This window comes from Enhydra lutris, unplaced genomic scaffold (assembly GCF_002288905.1).
Source record: "Enhydra lutris kenyoni isolate GAN:26980312 unplaced genomic scaffold, ASM228890v2 scaffoldscaffold13, whole genome shotgun sequence".
Taxonomy (NCBI): domain Eukaryota; kingdom Metazoa; phylum Chordata; class Mammalia; order Carnivora; family Mustelidae; genus Enhydra; species Enhydra lutris.
Genome location: NW_019154097.1, coordinates 18,402,885 through 18,418,580, shown reverse-complemented (window position 1 = coordinate 18,418,580; position 15,696 = coordinate 18,402,885). Strand labels below are relative to the sequence as shown.

Here is a 15,696-nt window from a genome sequence, read left to right as displayed (position 1 = left end):
GTTCGTGGAATGTGGTCCATGCACCCTTGTCGGGTCATGGGGATTTTTTTTTTTTTTTTTTTTTTTGACTGTGTCGATATTTGCAGTGGTGGTGTGCAAACAATGGTGGGTGTCACTGCTGGGTCCTCGCACAAACCAAACTGTCACTGAATAGTACTAGTAGTTACTGTGTTCTTAACTGTCAGCGCTCACGGTTAAAAAAAAAAAAAAAAAAAAAAAAAAAGAAAGGAGGAAAGAAAAACATGGAGAGAGTGAAAATGAAAGTCCGCTTTACTTAAGAATATCTTTGATGAGGCGTCTGGGTGGTTCAGTCAGTTGAGCAGCTGATACTTGGTGTCTGCTTGGGTCATGATCTCCGGTTGTGGGATTAAGCCCTGTGTCAGGCTCCGTGCTCAGCATGGGGTCTGCCTCAGGTTCTCTCTCCCTGTCTTGCTGCCCCTCCCTCTCATGCACTCTTTCTCACTTTCTAAGATAAGTAAATAAATCTTTAAAAAAAAAAAAGAATAATGTTTGATGAAGCAGTAAAAATTACTTTACCTGTAGACTGGGAAACTGTGGCTATTGAGGTGGTATTTGGCAGATAATGTTCTCTAAACTGAAGAAATGAGGCTTCAAGAAAAACAATTCCTGTGGTTTATGGGCAGTGGTAAAAATTTGACTTTCAAGCAAACATTAGAATTTAGGGAAACTTGTATCCATTACAATGAGCCTGACATTTTGAGATTTTTCTTATGAGATTGGTGGTGATAATATGTGATTTTAAAAAAATGTTTTATAATGAAATGTTTGCTTAACTCATGAGCCAGTATTTTCCAAATGACCAGTGATGTTACAGAAGCATTACAATGGTAAGGGGGCCATTCAGTGGGCAACGTAGATCAGTGGAATTTAGTATAAGAGTATACATAAGTTCTGTGATAGTTTCAAATCCAAATTGTTACTAGCTTTTAAGAAACTGTTGTTTATTAAGTTTTGCTGGAGTATCAAAGACTATCTACAATTACCCAAAAAGGCTAAAATCATACCCACTTTTCCAAACACGTATCTTTATGAAACTGGGTTATTTTTTTTGACCCCACCCAGTGCCAGTTTTTTTTTTAAAATGTAGTTTAACCAAAACAACATACCAGAATAGATTGAATGCAGAAGATGAAAGAATCCAACTCTCTTCTATTAAGGTGGACAGACAAGATATTTATAGAAGATGAGAAACAGTGCCACTCAGTACAGTTTTTTGTTTGGGAAAATATAGTAAATTTTCTTAAAAATATGTTATTTACGAAAATGTATAATGGATTTATTTATTATTTAAATGAATGTTTAAAAATTTCTCATATAAATTTTCTCATATAAATTAGCAAATATTGATAGGTGTTCCAGTGTAGCAAGAGCTCTTTTGAGTGTTCAGTAGTTCGTAAGAGTGTAAAGGAATCTTGAAACAAAAGTGTGAAAGACACTGATTTAGACACTCTCTCATGACTCTTTTCAGTGAGCAGTAATTCTAAACTGCTGAGTTAAAATTAAACATATTTTTAACAGGGAGCAGTTCTGAAACCAGAGCTGAAGAGGGACCCCGTCAGTACAAGGGTTAAGTTAAAGATTGTCCCGCATCTCCTTCGTTCTAGACAAGCTGCAGAAACGTTCCCAGCTAACATCCAGGTAATTCATTCTTTCCAGAGAAAGATGGACTGTTTACAACTCTTATGTCTGTTTAATTGCAGAAAGAACTGCATTAATGGATATTCAGGAGGTATGTTGATATATGTAACAAGTTTAATGAGATTCCATCCTGTTTTTCTATCTCAGGTTTAGCTGCAGACATGGTTAAAAATTAAAAAAAAATTTTTTTAACATTCAACTTAAATGTATGATGACTGCCCTTTTAAACTAGTGCTTTTCTGGGTGGCTCTTCTCCAAAAATGTTTTTCTTAGGCAACCAAGTTTCAGGTGGTCAGTTTAGTGGAAAAATTCAGTTATCAAGTGTCATCCTTTAACGGAACCCCTGCGTATTGGCAGTGGCCAAATTCTCTTGATTCTGCCTCCTTAATGTCTTTATCTCCATTTACCTAATGCTGATGTTAATTAGGGCTATCCCTTCTCATTTTGATCATCACAGTAATCGATCTTGTTTCCCTTCCTCTCATCTGAAAGTCTATTTTCTCTGTTGCCACAGAGTTTCTGTTGCGGTTAGAAATGCTTGTACTCTGATCGTATGGGACACCAGTCCCTCTGCCAGAGCTCCTACCTTTTATCCAAGTGGTGACCAGCTCAGCTCAGGTAGCAGACAGATTGGAGTAAAATTTTGTCATAGTTATTTGCTGTAGATCCTAAATAAGCCTCAGGGGTTTTTTTTGTGTGTTTTTCTTTCTTTTTATGTTTTTCTTAAAGTTTTTTTTTAAATCTGTAAAATGGGTGTAATAATAACAGCTTACTCAGAGCACTATCATAAAGCCTGAATGGGATCATAGAAAGTTGAGAGCACAGTGGCTAGGACTCATTCAGTTACCGCGTTCTTAGTAACTGCTGACAGCTTAGCAGTTACTTCTCTTCTGGTCTCTTCTCTCACCACTTCCTTACCCTGTTCCTTATGCTCCAACAAAAGATTGTTTTCTTTAAAGACACTGTTTTCATGGCTCTGTGTCTCTGCTCATGATGCTCCCTTTGCTTGGCAGAGCTCCCCTTCCCCCTTTAGCCTGGTAAACATCTACTCATGTTTCAGGATTCAGTCCAGCATGCCACCACCTGAAATGTTCCCACTTCCTGCCACTCCTCTTTTTCAGTCCCAAAGTGAGAACACTCCCCATTGTGTTCATTGTATGGACGACGTAGCATCTCTCCCCTTTAAGGCTTATTTTGTTGAAGTAGCTACTTGCTCCTCCTCCTCGATGATAAAACTTTTATTCCCCCTATCTGGCACTCTGATATTTGACTTTGAAGTGTTCTGTGTCTCTTATAAATGTAAAATTATCACAGAGCTTCTATCATTTCTTTTTCATAATTGGTGTTCGCAAGCACTGTTTCCCAGATAGTGTTGATAATTTTGTTTCAGAAAATTTGGTGTAGTAACACATTACATGATAAGTAGCTAGAATTTTGTGACAAAATATTCATAGATGTCCTGTAGATGTGTACTTTCTTTGTAGTTATTTATATGTTTTCAAAATAAATCTGGCTAAAATGTGGTGTATTCAAAGACAAACTCATTGTCCCTCACACACATTCTTATTTCTGTTCTCATTTTTGATGATTACATTACTGTTCTCCTACGTAATTGGCCCCGCCCCTCTCTTCCCCACTTACCAGTCATAGAAATCCTTCAAGGTATCATTCATGAACCTCTTCTTTCTTAATACCAGTGGCTTTAACTAGGCACATATTACCTTACTTTAATTTTGAACTTACGAAAGTACCCAGCGTAATCCTTTGCAAATAATATGTGCACCATGAATTTTATCTTTTCTGATAAAACATTTGTATTCTGATTAATTCATTTTCTTCTATCTTACCATATTATTCTATGTAATATAGAATTATCAGATAAATTTTCTGGAAGTCTTTTCCGAATAAGGTAGCATGTGATTACATATTGTCCTGTATCATTTTTAATGTATGTACATTTTGATCCTCAGGGAGATCGAGTGCCTTGGGAGCAATGCTTGTCTCTCTGTATCTTGCAGTGCCTGGCTAGGGTTGGTTACCCAGCAGGGCTCAGTCCTGTTTGGTCACATGTCATTGTTAAGTAAGATCAGAATACTGCTAGTAGTTTTCAGAACCAATGTGAGGAGATTTTTTTTTTTCTAAGTATAAGACTATCTGTCCCATAGAAGGTGGGAATTTGAGGAATTTAGATTTCTTCGACATTGCTGTCTAATATCTGAACCTTCTGGATGCTGTACAGGGCTCACCTGCGAGGTCTTTGGCCATCTAGGCATGATTACAGAATATATGGAGCACCTCTATCCTGACTACATGTGTAAAATGCTTGAATCTTGACATTTTTCATGAAGCTTTTATTATAATTTGTTAGGAATGGCTGACTCCATGTACTTAACGAGCCAGAGTGACTTTATCTGCTCCTGTCGCCTCTGTGATATGAAGTGGCAGACTGAGGGCCCGCTGTGAACTCTTGTTTCTGCTGGTAGATCCACAGGTTTTGCAGACTGTCCCGATCAACCACTGTGTTTGTTATTCCACAGACTCCTGATTGGAGCTATGTTGGTCGGCTAAAATGATTATCTGTATTAAAAAGAACTGCGTTAATTTTGAATAATGGGGGTACTACCCAATATCTGCTGTTGAATCCTGACTAATATCTGAGAATAGCAAATTGTTATTACAAATTGGTGTTCTTGACATTGTCCCTTTCTCATAGGTGGTGTATGATGGACTTTTTGGTACAAATACAAATTCAAAATTGAGGACATTATCCCTGCAGTTTGTGCATCACATTTGTATAACGTAAGTTTTTTGAACTATCTGACTGTAAAATTTCAAGCTGTTGGAGTGATCAGATGATTCGAGTATTTCTTTCTTACCCAAAAAGAAACCATGTTTGCTCATCTTAAAAAAATTTTAGGTTTTACTAGATTATTTCAGTTGTGTTTCTAATTATTTTAAGTCATCATCTGAAAAGATACGCTAATAATGAGATTCTTATCTTGCTTTGTGTATGTGTGCTATTTTTTTAAAGTTGCCCAGAAATCAAGATTAAGCCATTAGGTCCAATGCTTTTGAATGGCCTCACCAAGCTAATCAATGAATATAAAGAAGTAAGTGACTTGTCTTTTAAACATTGTTAATATTTTATATTTTAAAGTATTTTCTGTTATCAACCTTTCTGGTCTACATGTTTGTTTAGTTAGTTATAGTTGGCTATTTTTCCATCAATTTTTTAACATTTTTACATGAAGTGGTGTGAATTTCAGAAATTACTGCCATCTTTTGCTTTTTTCCTTTTGGAATTAAGTGTTAAAAATACAGTACGAATTTTGAGGGGTCTTATTGCTTCTTTAAATAACATCTTTTAAAGCAATTGCATTTTTTTCTGCTTTTAGGCACTGTGCAAAAATGGAATGGAAAGAATTACATTTTATTTTATGATTGGTTTCCATATGGATGTTTATTTGGATTTGCTTATATTTAGAAATAGTGTTAATTCTTAAGGGCTGAGTTTTTACCAAATCAGAATTCGATAAAAACATGCATTCAGTAAGTTTTTGATTCCTTGAGCTAAGTGGGATGAGGATTCTTTGGAATGTAGGTTTTTGAATCCCCTTTGTCCTTGCTGTGTCACTCTTACGATCTTCATTAGTTTGGCTGAATTTGCTAAAGAAAGTAATGTTTCAAGAACTCTAGTCAACATTATTTTCCTAAGTCTTAACTAAACACGAATGCATGTTTGCAGTAGTCTAGTAATTAACATTCTGCCATTTGGAGTTAGAATTGTGTTTGAATCCTGGTTTTGTTCTTCAGTGAGTTGCTTAAATTCTTTGGAGCTCTGTTCTTTAGTAGAAAAATGAAAATAATACCTCTTTGTTGGATAATTGTGAAGATCAAATGAGATTATACACAAAATTCCTCAGCACAGCGAATGCACTTTAGTAGGTATTCTTATTAGTGAAGAGCTGTTCAGTGCTTTGCAGTGGGGCTCTGACAGCAGTGCTTGGCCTGGCTGGCCTGTCTTGTACTGAATAGTGCTTGTATGGTTTTTTAGGCCTAGGGAGCCTTTCAGAGTATTTTTATGGCATAGATAGATGCTTGGGATGGTTCGTAGAAATAAAAATGCTTTTGGGCTTTTAGGGAGAGTCTATTTTTAAAAATTCGTTAGAGAGGCCAGGTAAACCATAGGGCCCTAATCTCTGTACCTCCTGGAGATACCTGTATGAATTCCCGACAGATGAATCCCATCAGTGTGCCCATCGAGGTGTGGCAGAGCGAGACCTGTGTTGATGTAGGAACTTCAGCTCACAGAGGTGTTACTTTGTAATCCAACCATGGGTTTTCATGAAACGTTGTAAAATTCCATCTGCCTGAGGAGGGACCCTCACTTGAGGGCTTTGATCCCTTTCATTTTTTATAATTGCAGCTGTTTATTATCATGCAGACTTTTTAGGTAATTGTTCCCCAGCTTTCTTCAGTTCTTGGGGGAGAGAGGGAGGATCCTAGTCTTCCAGACCAGTGGTGAATTTTCTGTTAAGTTAGGGTGTTTTCCTAGAGTGTTGAAGATGACTTTTGGTGTTTGCAGGTTACATAGTGTTGAAAATACCCTGAAGTTAGCTCCACCTGAGAGAACCCTTTCATATATGACCTCTGCATTGTCCTTTTGGAGTGAGTTGGGGATGCAAAGTTTTGTTTTCTTTTTCATTTTAGTAGTGTAATGATTCTGGGTTTGGACTTTTTTTTGGTTTTTTGTTTTTTGTTTTTTTTTGTCCAGATGCTAATAGCATGTAGTTAGGCAGAGTGAGACCAGGCTTAACAAGGAGTAAAATATTGCATGTAATTGCAGCAAAAAGGTTTTGCCGTTTACTGTATTTTTTGTTTTGTCTGTTTTTTTTGTTCTTTTTTTTCTTTCTTTCTTTCTTTCTTTCTTAATTTCAAGGACCCTAAGCTACTGTCAATGGCATATTCAGCTGTTGGAAAACTCTCCAGGTGAGTAAACCCTTCTTCAGTGAGAGCTATGCTAAGAAAAATTATGTGGCATTTAATAATGGATGGAGAATAGATTGGTTGCGATTTTGAAAGGAAATGTATTTAATGGCTATAGGTGGTTTAGGAATGTTTTCCTTGCAGAAGGAACATGATGTGAGACATTCCACTTGAAGACAGCTATGTTTCCATCGTAAATGGCAGTCTTGAAATGAGATTCTGAACTGGATTGTGTCTTAACGGGTTACTTTTTCTTGCACCCTGGAGACATTTGATTGACCTTAAGTGTTCTTTGTTGCCGCTTACCACTAGTCTTTATAATCACAATCATCAAGGTTTAGTTCTTGACTCTCTTTTCTGTTCTGATAGTGCTATATTATGATTCTGGGTGGCCCTGTTTCCAGAGGTGGATTTTTTTTCTTCTGCTTATAGTATGATTTCCTCCTTACACTTCCTCCTGGTTTTTTCTTCCTTCCCTATATTTCAAAGCAGGGAGACTATGACCCTGGGTGGTGCTGCCAGCCGTGGCGCAGGGCCTGTACTGGCCAGTGTAGACTAGGTCTTGCTCTTCTGTCTGTGCAGGGAAAGGATCTTTGGGGTTCAGAGGAAGGCCACCCTAGGTCCATGATACAGCACTTATATGATAGTCTTTAGTTTAAATAGCAGTTTGGTCTTGTCAATGTTTTTATGTTAAAATCAGAAATATTAACTGAATGCATGGAATCTTATGAAGGCAGTCTCTGGGTAGTATTTTAATCATGGGTTACTTATATTAGACAGTTGAATTAAATATTTACTTTTAAAAATATTTGGCTCTTTGGGGAGGTAATCTAATGATGTTGACATTATGTTTAGAGATGAAAACGCAATTCAAGAAAATTTGTGTTTAGTTACATTTTCTTCTAACCTCATGGAAATTTATGGTTGTAATAATGGTCTTATTATTCTCTTACAGTCGAATGCCCCATTTATTCACTAAGGATATAGCTCTTGTGCAGCAGCTCTTTGAAGCCCTATGTAAGGTAGGGAAACACCCAACCAATCTGTGCTTTCCATTTGGATGCTGACCTGGAAACCTGACTGGGAAGGGAAACACTGTTTTTATCATATTTATAGGAAGAACCTGAGACTCGGCTTGCTATTCAAGAAGCGTTATCTATGATGGTTGGAGCTTATAGTACCTTGGAGGGAGCACAGCGAACTCTCATGGAGGCACTTGTGGCTTCATACTTAATAAAGGTAGGTCCAACTATGTCAACTACAATGGTTGGTGATACATACATGATACATTTTTAAGAGCAGAATTTGAATTGTTTTTCCTTAATGATCTTGACAGTTAAGAGGAGTATTTGCTTTCATTTGGACTATGATTGATTGAGTTGCTGATTTCTAAAGATTTTATTTATTAGAGAGAGAGAGCATGAGTGGAGGGAAAGGCAGAGGGAGAGGAAGAAGCACACCTCCCCGCTGCTGAGCAGGGAGCCCGAGCAGGACTTGATCTAGGACCCTGGGATCATGACCTGAGCCGAAAGCAGACACTTAGCTGACTGAGCCACCCAGGTGGCCCAGGACTGTGATTTATGATTGATTTCTAATTCTTCATGATGGGAATATGATTTTAGGGGAGGAGGAATGGTGATATTCTCAGAGCTTTTATGTTAAAGCCTTTTATATTGGGGAAACTCTTCTTGATGTCGTGTCCTCCAAGTTGGAAGTCTTTTGTCTTAGGTGGTAGCTGAACACTGCAGTCCTTTGGGGTGGAGGTCATAGCCAACACTGGGGGGAAGCAGAAGGAAAGACAGACAAATTTTATACCTTAAAATCGAGTCTGTAGGAAGTAAGCCAGTACTATCATGCATAGTTTTCTTCCTTCTAGACTTCTTTATTCAGCTGTCATGGGAGTTTGTAGAAAATTTTTTATATTTATATATATATATATGTAATTTTTATTTATTTATTATTGTATTTTTATTTATTTAATAAAAATTTATTAATATTTATTCAGCTGTCATGGGAGTTTGTAGAAAATTTTTTATATCTATATATTATATATATTTACATATATATGTGTGTGTATGTATATATATATAATATGTAGTATACAATATAAAATAGTATGAATTTGTTTTAGTCAGTTCTTTTTTCTCCATTTCTAGGAGTAGAGGGATATTAGAAGGGGCAATGATGTCAAAAAGTATTGGTATGATTAATATATATTGTGTCTTACTGAAATTTGACTGGTGTAATCAATACATTGATATTGAAGGAATTACTAAAGGTTCAGAAAGGTATCTGGTTTCTGTTGAAATATGACAGAACTGTTATGTACACTCAGGAACATTATTATCTATCGAGTTCCACTGTCGGAAGCTCTTGTACATGCTTCATATTCCTGTACTGTGGACGAAGATGTGTGGGCTTGTTTGGAAGCTCATTAGACTAGAACACATACAAGGATGTTTGATGCTTTTATAATGCATGTGGGTGCTGGTTATACATATGCAGAGCAAATCATGTAGCAACATTACTAAACCGAAGCTAATTTTATTCTTTTCTCAGACGACATTTAAAGCAACCAGATTGTAGACTAAATCATGTGAGCTCATCCTTAATATCATTGCTCTTTATGGGAGCTCAAGGAATACTTAAAGAGCAAGAACGCCTGAGTGAATAGGGCGGAATCTATTTCCTAATGTCACTCCCATTTCACTGTGTTAGGTTTGTGACAAGGAGAATGACCTGGTGGGAAGGTACCTGAGAGGAAGGCTTTTCAGAATAAGGGTTCCTCAGCTGCTTCTTTTGTTGCACTTTGTATTTGTAGAGTAATCTGTTATTCTTTTTAGGTGAGTTGAGTGTATTCATGTAGTTGAAACTCCTTTGGAGTCCGTTTTAACTAGAGCTCATATGAAAAACCTGGAGACATTATGCTTCAGATTTATAGAGATTCCAACTAACCTCTGTTTGTGTTCCCTGCCAAATATCTTAATTTCATTCATGTGACTGACAGTTTGAGAGTTGGGGAAGCAGAGATGATGTCCAGAAACTGTTCACAGTGACTGTGGTCCCAGAGTTGGGTGGAGGATGTTACGTGTACAGGGACATTCTCTGGCTATGGTCTCTGTGGGTCTTCCTGCTTTACTTGGAGGGTCCTTTTAGCTCATAAAAAGCACTTTTTAAGTCAGGCCAGTGTCCAAAAGACTTGTTTAAACAACTTGATTAAAGATTTTCAACAAATCATTTGTCTTAATTTTATTTACTTATTAAAATTACTTTACTTTTGACTGTTTACAATTAAGATGACTTATCTTTACTGAATGAGCTGTTGGTAATTGGATTCTTCTTCTTCTTTTTTTAAAATCTGTATGTGTTTGTGTGTGCGTGTATTTATGTGTCAAATAGCCTGAAGTTCAAGTTCGACAGGTGGCTGTGAAATTTGCTAGCACGGTGTTTCCCTCTGATCATATACCTTCCAGATATTTGCTCTTACTAGCTGCAGGAGATCCGTAAGTTTCAAAAGGTGTTAATTTGAATTTGGGTTCATTTTAAATTATTTGAAAATTACTGAAATTTATGTTGTTTTCAGGATTGCTCTGTGGACTTTAGAAGCAATTTATTAAAGTTAAAAATATGGGCCTTGATATGATAAGATCTGTAGTTATACCCTATCTTGTTTTTTTTCCCGTGGGTACACTTTAAAGATATAAGCCACATAACTCTTCAAATCTCCAGAAATTTCCAAAAAGAAGTGGTTTCTTACAATGTATTTTATGACTCTTTGCTTAGATAGCCAAGAATATTTTTAAGAAATTTTCTGAGAAAAAAAAAAAAAGGAAATTTTCTGAGATTCCCCAGTTGTCAAATAAAATGACTGTTCTTAATCATCAAATGATCAGTCTGGCATTATTGCAAGTTATTTTTTTATTCTTATTTTTCTTTCTGCAAGACGAGAAGAAGTTCATGGAGAAGCACAGCGAGTATTAAGGTGTCTTCCTGGTAGAAACAGAAAAGAAAGTGCTTCTAAGCAGATGCCTTCTTTCCCGGAAATGGTGTATTATATCCAAGAAAAGGTATGGTGTTTAACTTCAGATAAATTTGGGTCATATAATGAATCATGAAAATAAACATGTGTTTTTTTAGGTTACACATTTAAAATGTTACCACTAAATGTTGATTAGTGATAACATTTCTAACAATGTTAATATTTACAATGAGAGGAAGAAAATGCAAAATGAAGAGAAAAATATAGTTCTTGAAATTGATCTGTTTAGCCCCAATCTGAATTACTTCAATTCCTTTTATGCTCTTCAGCATTTTGGCTGGGTTTAAAAATTTTATCCCTGGTCTGACGTGCTTAAAAATATGTCTCCTTTTTAAAAAATTTTTTTTTAATTTTTAAGGATATTATTTAGAAACCGTAAATTTAAGAATGCTTCAGGGAACAGTTGAGATTTTTTCCATTGTGATCGTGAGAGAGCATCATGGCTGCTTTTGCAAGCCTCCTGTGTGTGCGCAGTTCTCTCTGCTGGTGGGTCAGACTGAGTATTGGTTGTTGTGACCCCTAGTCCTGATCCTGTCCCACTTTTTTTCAGTGTTTCTTTGTATTTAGATAGATATCTTAAGGGAGTTGGAAGTCAGGACCAAGTAGCCATGATTTTTTTCTCTAATGCACAGTCATATTTGTGGTTAGAAGATGCTTGTGTGCTCATCTTTTTCTCCTGTCTCTGTTAGTTATGAAAATAACTGGCCTGCAGTGGCCTGAGGTGACTGTCTTCGTAGATGCCTGGAGCAGGTTTCTTCTTCTTCTTTTTTTTAAAGATTTATTTATTTATTTGAGAGAAGGAGTGCACACACGCACGCTCGAAGGGAAGGGGTAGACTCCTTGCTGAGCACAGAGTCCGATGCAGGGCTCATTCTCAGCCCAGAGATCATGACCTGAGCAGAAACCAGGAGTTGGCCGCTCAACTGATTGAGCCACCCAGATGCCCTAAGCAGGTTTATTCCTTTTACATAAGCCAGTAAAAACAGGAAGAAAACGACACACCTGTCATTTAGGGTTTGAGGGACATGTGCAATCAGTATGATTGATGGAGAAATGCTTTGACTAGATAAAAACAGTAGCAAACAATAATGTAGTTAGAAATAGTTATTTTTGAATTGAGGAAGGGCACACATGCTCCATGTTTTAATAATTGTGTTTATTTTTGGCTTATTTTTATTAGGCTTCCCATCGAATGAAAACTCCAGCTAAGTACATGACTGGGACCACCGTCCTTCCATTTAACCCAGCAGCCTTTGGAGAGGTAGGATTTGGACCGATTTCCATTTGCTCTCTCTAAACATTCTAGAAGATAATGTCATACCCAAAGAGATGTCTGAATTTTTTTTGTGTTCTAGATAAACCCATATCGTGATGTCACTATTCTTTACCGGGTTGTTTATTAGAAAAACAGTATTGGGTAATTGGTGTTATTTTAACTTGTAGTGGAGTCTGTAAATGTATTTATCTCTGTGAGATTCTCTTCCTGGCAGAATTGGGTGCTCTGCATTGATTACTATTGTGATTTTACAACAAATTAGATTTGAATTTTAAAGCCAATGCTAAGGTTGTTTAGATTATTTCTTGTTTGGGTCATTGACTTGTACTAAGTAAATGATCAATAGGTAACCTTGTTCAGAGAGAGTAAGATACCCACAGTGGAACAGCTGCCTATTTTAGCTTTCAAGGAAAGAGCTTCAGGAGGACTCCTTGGTAGCTAGTTTATATCAGAGGTTTTTCTGGTGTTGTCTCTATTCTTCTGTAGATAATTTGAACCCATTTTCTCAAATTCTTATGTTGGTGGAGATTAACTACAGTTCCTGGAGTTACACAGCAATAGATGATTTGCACCAGGTTTCTGCTCACTCTCTTCTCCCCCACACCCACACACCTTTTAAAAAATAACAATTTTGGGACACCTGGGTGGCTCAGTGGGTTAAAGCCTCTGCCTTCAGCTCAGGTCATGATCCCAGGGTCCTGGGATGGATGGAGCCCCGTATCGGGCTCTCTGCTCAGCAGGGAGCGTGCTTTCCCCCTCCCCCTCACCCCCCACCTGCCTCTCCACCTACTTGTGATCTCTGTCAAATAAATAAATAAAATCTTTAAAAAAAAATAAATAAAAAATATCAATTTTTATTGTAATTGTTTAGACTTTATTTTTTTTTAATTTTTCAAGAGATTTGTTTATTTTAGAGGGAGTGTGCTTGCATGCCGCAGGGCGGTGCGGGGGGCGGGGGGGAGCAGCAGAGGGAGAGAATCTCAGGCTGACTCCCCACTGAGCGTGGAGCCAGTCTCGAGGTTCAGTCTCATGACCCGTGAGATCACAACCCAAGCTGAAGTCACAAGTTGGAGTCTTAACTGGCTGAACCACCCAGGCGCCCTGTAACTGTTTAGACTTTAAAAGTGGAGTTTGCATTTTAACTCCATTAAACTCCACTAAAAACTCTCTGGATTTATAAAAGCTTGTTATGTAAATTGTCCTCCATTATGGTAATTTCAGTTAACATACTGAGTCATGTTTTCCAGCTTTCGTGAGGATTGTCAAATAGCTTTATGAGGGAGGGTGGTGGAATGAAAATGGGAAACTGTCATTTTGAGGAGTACTCTCCCACACTGACTTCTTGCGGAGCTGTCTGGTATCCTTCTTCTTTCTGCTTTTAGATAGTCTTGTACTTGCGCATGTGCCTAGCGCACAGTGCGGGAGTGGTGCCCACCTCCCAGAGTTTGGCTGACATGCAAGACCACGCCCCAGCCATTGGACGCTACATACGGACTTTGATGTCAGGCAGCCAGGCGACATCCTCATCATCTTCTTCCAAGAGTGGAGAAACCAACCCTGTTCAGATCTATATCGGCCTGCTTCAGCAGCTGCTGGCAGGTGTTGGAGGTAGGAGGTCGTGCCGCTGAGGACAGATGTTGAAGCACTTAAGCAATAATCCAATTTAAACTCAACTGAGAATTTACAGCAAAATTATTTTCTCCCTTCACTACTGTAACTGAACATCAGCCTTTGTTTCTTCTCTAAACTTATTTGATTCATCCTTGATACGCTATTACTCTTCTTGGAAAGAAATGCTAATGTTTTTACTTTGGAAGTGGGTGTGCAGAACAGGGCATCTTTTTTATAGATACTTAGTCTGTAAATTTGCTGTTTTGGATCACATAGTGTATTTAAGTTGATTTTTGTTTTGTAGAGCTGGGGAATGCCTCCCAAAGCAGTAGCCTTATACTTGAAAGGAATTTAGTGAGCCCTGTCAGTTTATCACTTTTCTTGAAGCTAAAATTTTCTGAATTCTTTCTTATTTAGGTTTGCCAGTCATGTACTGTCTATTGGAAGCTGTCTCCGTGTATCCAGAAAAACTGGCTACCAAATTTGTAGACAAAACAGAATGGATAAAGGTACATCCTATGCATGTGTATTTCTCTTTGATTCTCTATGTTTTACACTTCAGTCTTATAATTCGTCTTCCTACTTTGGGTCATTTTGAAAACTCTTTTATCACATGCTTCCTGGGAAGCATGGAGGTCAGTATATCTCAACAATCCATCTAGGTGAGGTGAGAGATGAGTTAAGAATCATATAAGTAAAAAAAAAAAAGTATATATATTTTCTGTTTTAAAAGTTAAAAAAAAATTTGTGTAGCTTAAATAAAAAAATATGTAAACTCTCTCCTTTCTGTAACTGTCTCCCACCTACTCAGCTCTCCCAGCTTCCTGCCCCTTCCTCTCTCACCTGACAAACATATGTAGATCATCAATGTTCCTATATGTTGTACTTCCTAGAGTTTATTTATGCATATACACACAGATGAAAATAAGCATTTTTAATTTTTCTTCCTTCTTTTACACAAAAGGTACATAATTTTCACACTTTTATTGTTTCAAGTATTTATTTAAATTCTTGTTAGTTAATATATAGTATAATTTTATTAAGTTGTTATTTAACTTCTCACACTGTTTTATACCTTATCTCTTTCACTTGACACTAGAATGTGGAGGTATTCTGTAGAACTAGAGGGAGAACGTCCTCTTTAACAGCTTCATTTTTTCCATTGTATGAATGTGCCGTGACTTATTCTAGAACCTCACTGAGGTTCTATTCTAGAACTGTTCTGCTGCAATGAACAGTCCATCATTTTGAATATAAAGAAGTCTGTTTTTTAGATGGAATCCCCAGAAGTGGAATTGAGGGCATAGACTTTTGTAGTTCTGATAGTCCCCAGCCTCTGGTACCAATTTACACTCCCACTAGCCATGTAGGAAGTGTTCCTGCCTCATGGTCACACCAAAAGCATTGCCAGGTTTAGCGAATAAAAATAAAAGATTCTCCGTTAAATTTGAATTTCACATAAACAATGAAAAATTCTTTTTAGTACAGGTGTGGCTCACACACTTTCATATACTTCTTGGGCTGTATAATGCAGTTCTTTTTGGAAAGTGGAGCTTGAATGATGGTAAAATGTGCAGATTACCCCTTAGTGTGAAAGCATGAGTGTCATATACCAAGAGGTGTGAGTTATGTGCTTTTTTGGAAAATCTAGTCTCATGAAATTGTTTTGGATTTAAAAAGGATTTTTTATTCCTTGTGAATATTTGCTGATTGTAAAATGATTGCACACTTTGACTTTTGATCATGTAGATCAGGGGTCATCAAGCTGTGGTCCATGTACCAAATCTGCCTTGCCTCCTGTTTTTGTTTGGCGTAAGCTAAGAATGGTTTTCGTTTTTAAATGGTTCAAAAAAAAATCAGAAGACGTGAGAATTCTAGTGTCCATAAAGTTTTATTGGATCACAGATACCCCCTTCATTTCTCGATTGTCTGTGGCTGCTTTTGCCTGACAGTGGTAGGATGGAGTTTTTGCCACACAGACCATGTGGCCTACATTAGATCATCTGTGCTTTGATTCTGTTTTATATCTTGTATTTTTGGTGAAAATGCACAGAAGACTTGGGATATAATTCAGCTCTTATTTTATTTTGAAGCAGCTTATTGTGTTATTTTCTCACAGATACCA

General features: G+C 37.2%; 1 protein-coding gene across 3 annotated transcripts in view; it reads left to right on the top strand.

The window, feature by feature from the left end:
- The window catches only part of LOC111145668 (KIAA0368 ortholog), a 96,588-nt gene that overhangs the window by 44,009 nt on the left and 36,883 nt on the right, over window positions 1-15,696 (top strand). For all 3 annotated transcript variants that reach the window (XM_022500753.1, XM_022500752.1, XM_022500754.1), the window contains 11 exons: window positions 1,540-1,659; window positions 4,373-4,458; window positions 4,691-4,769; window positions 6,599-6,648; window positions 7,601-7,667; window positions 7,762-7,884; window positions 10,045-10,148; window positions 10,589-10,712; window positions 11,865-11,945; window positions 13,343-13,568; window positions 13,989-14,080. In XM_022500753.1, coding sequence (XP_022356461.1) covers window positions 1,540-1,659; window positions 4,373-4,458; window positions 4,691-4,769; window positions 6,599-6,648; window positions 7,601-7,667; window positions 7,762-7,884; window positions 10,045-10,148; window positions 10,589-10,712; window positions 11,865-11,945; window positions 13,343-13,568; window positions 13,989-14,080 — 1,152 coding nt within the window. The remainder of the gene's footprint in view (window positions 1-1,539; window positions 1,660-4,372; window positions 4,459-4,690; window positions 4,770-6,598; window positions 6,649-7,600; window positions 7,668-7,761; window positions 7,885-10,044; window positions 10,149-10,588; window positions 10,713-11,864; window positions 11,946-13,342; window positions 13,569-13,988; window positions 14,081-15,696) is intronic.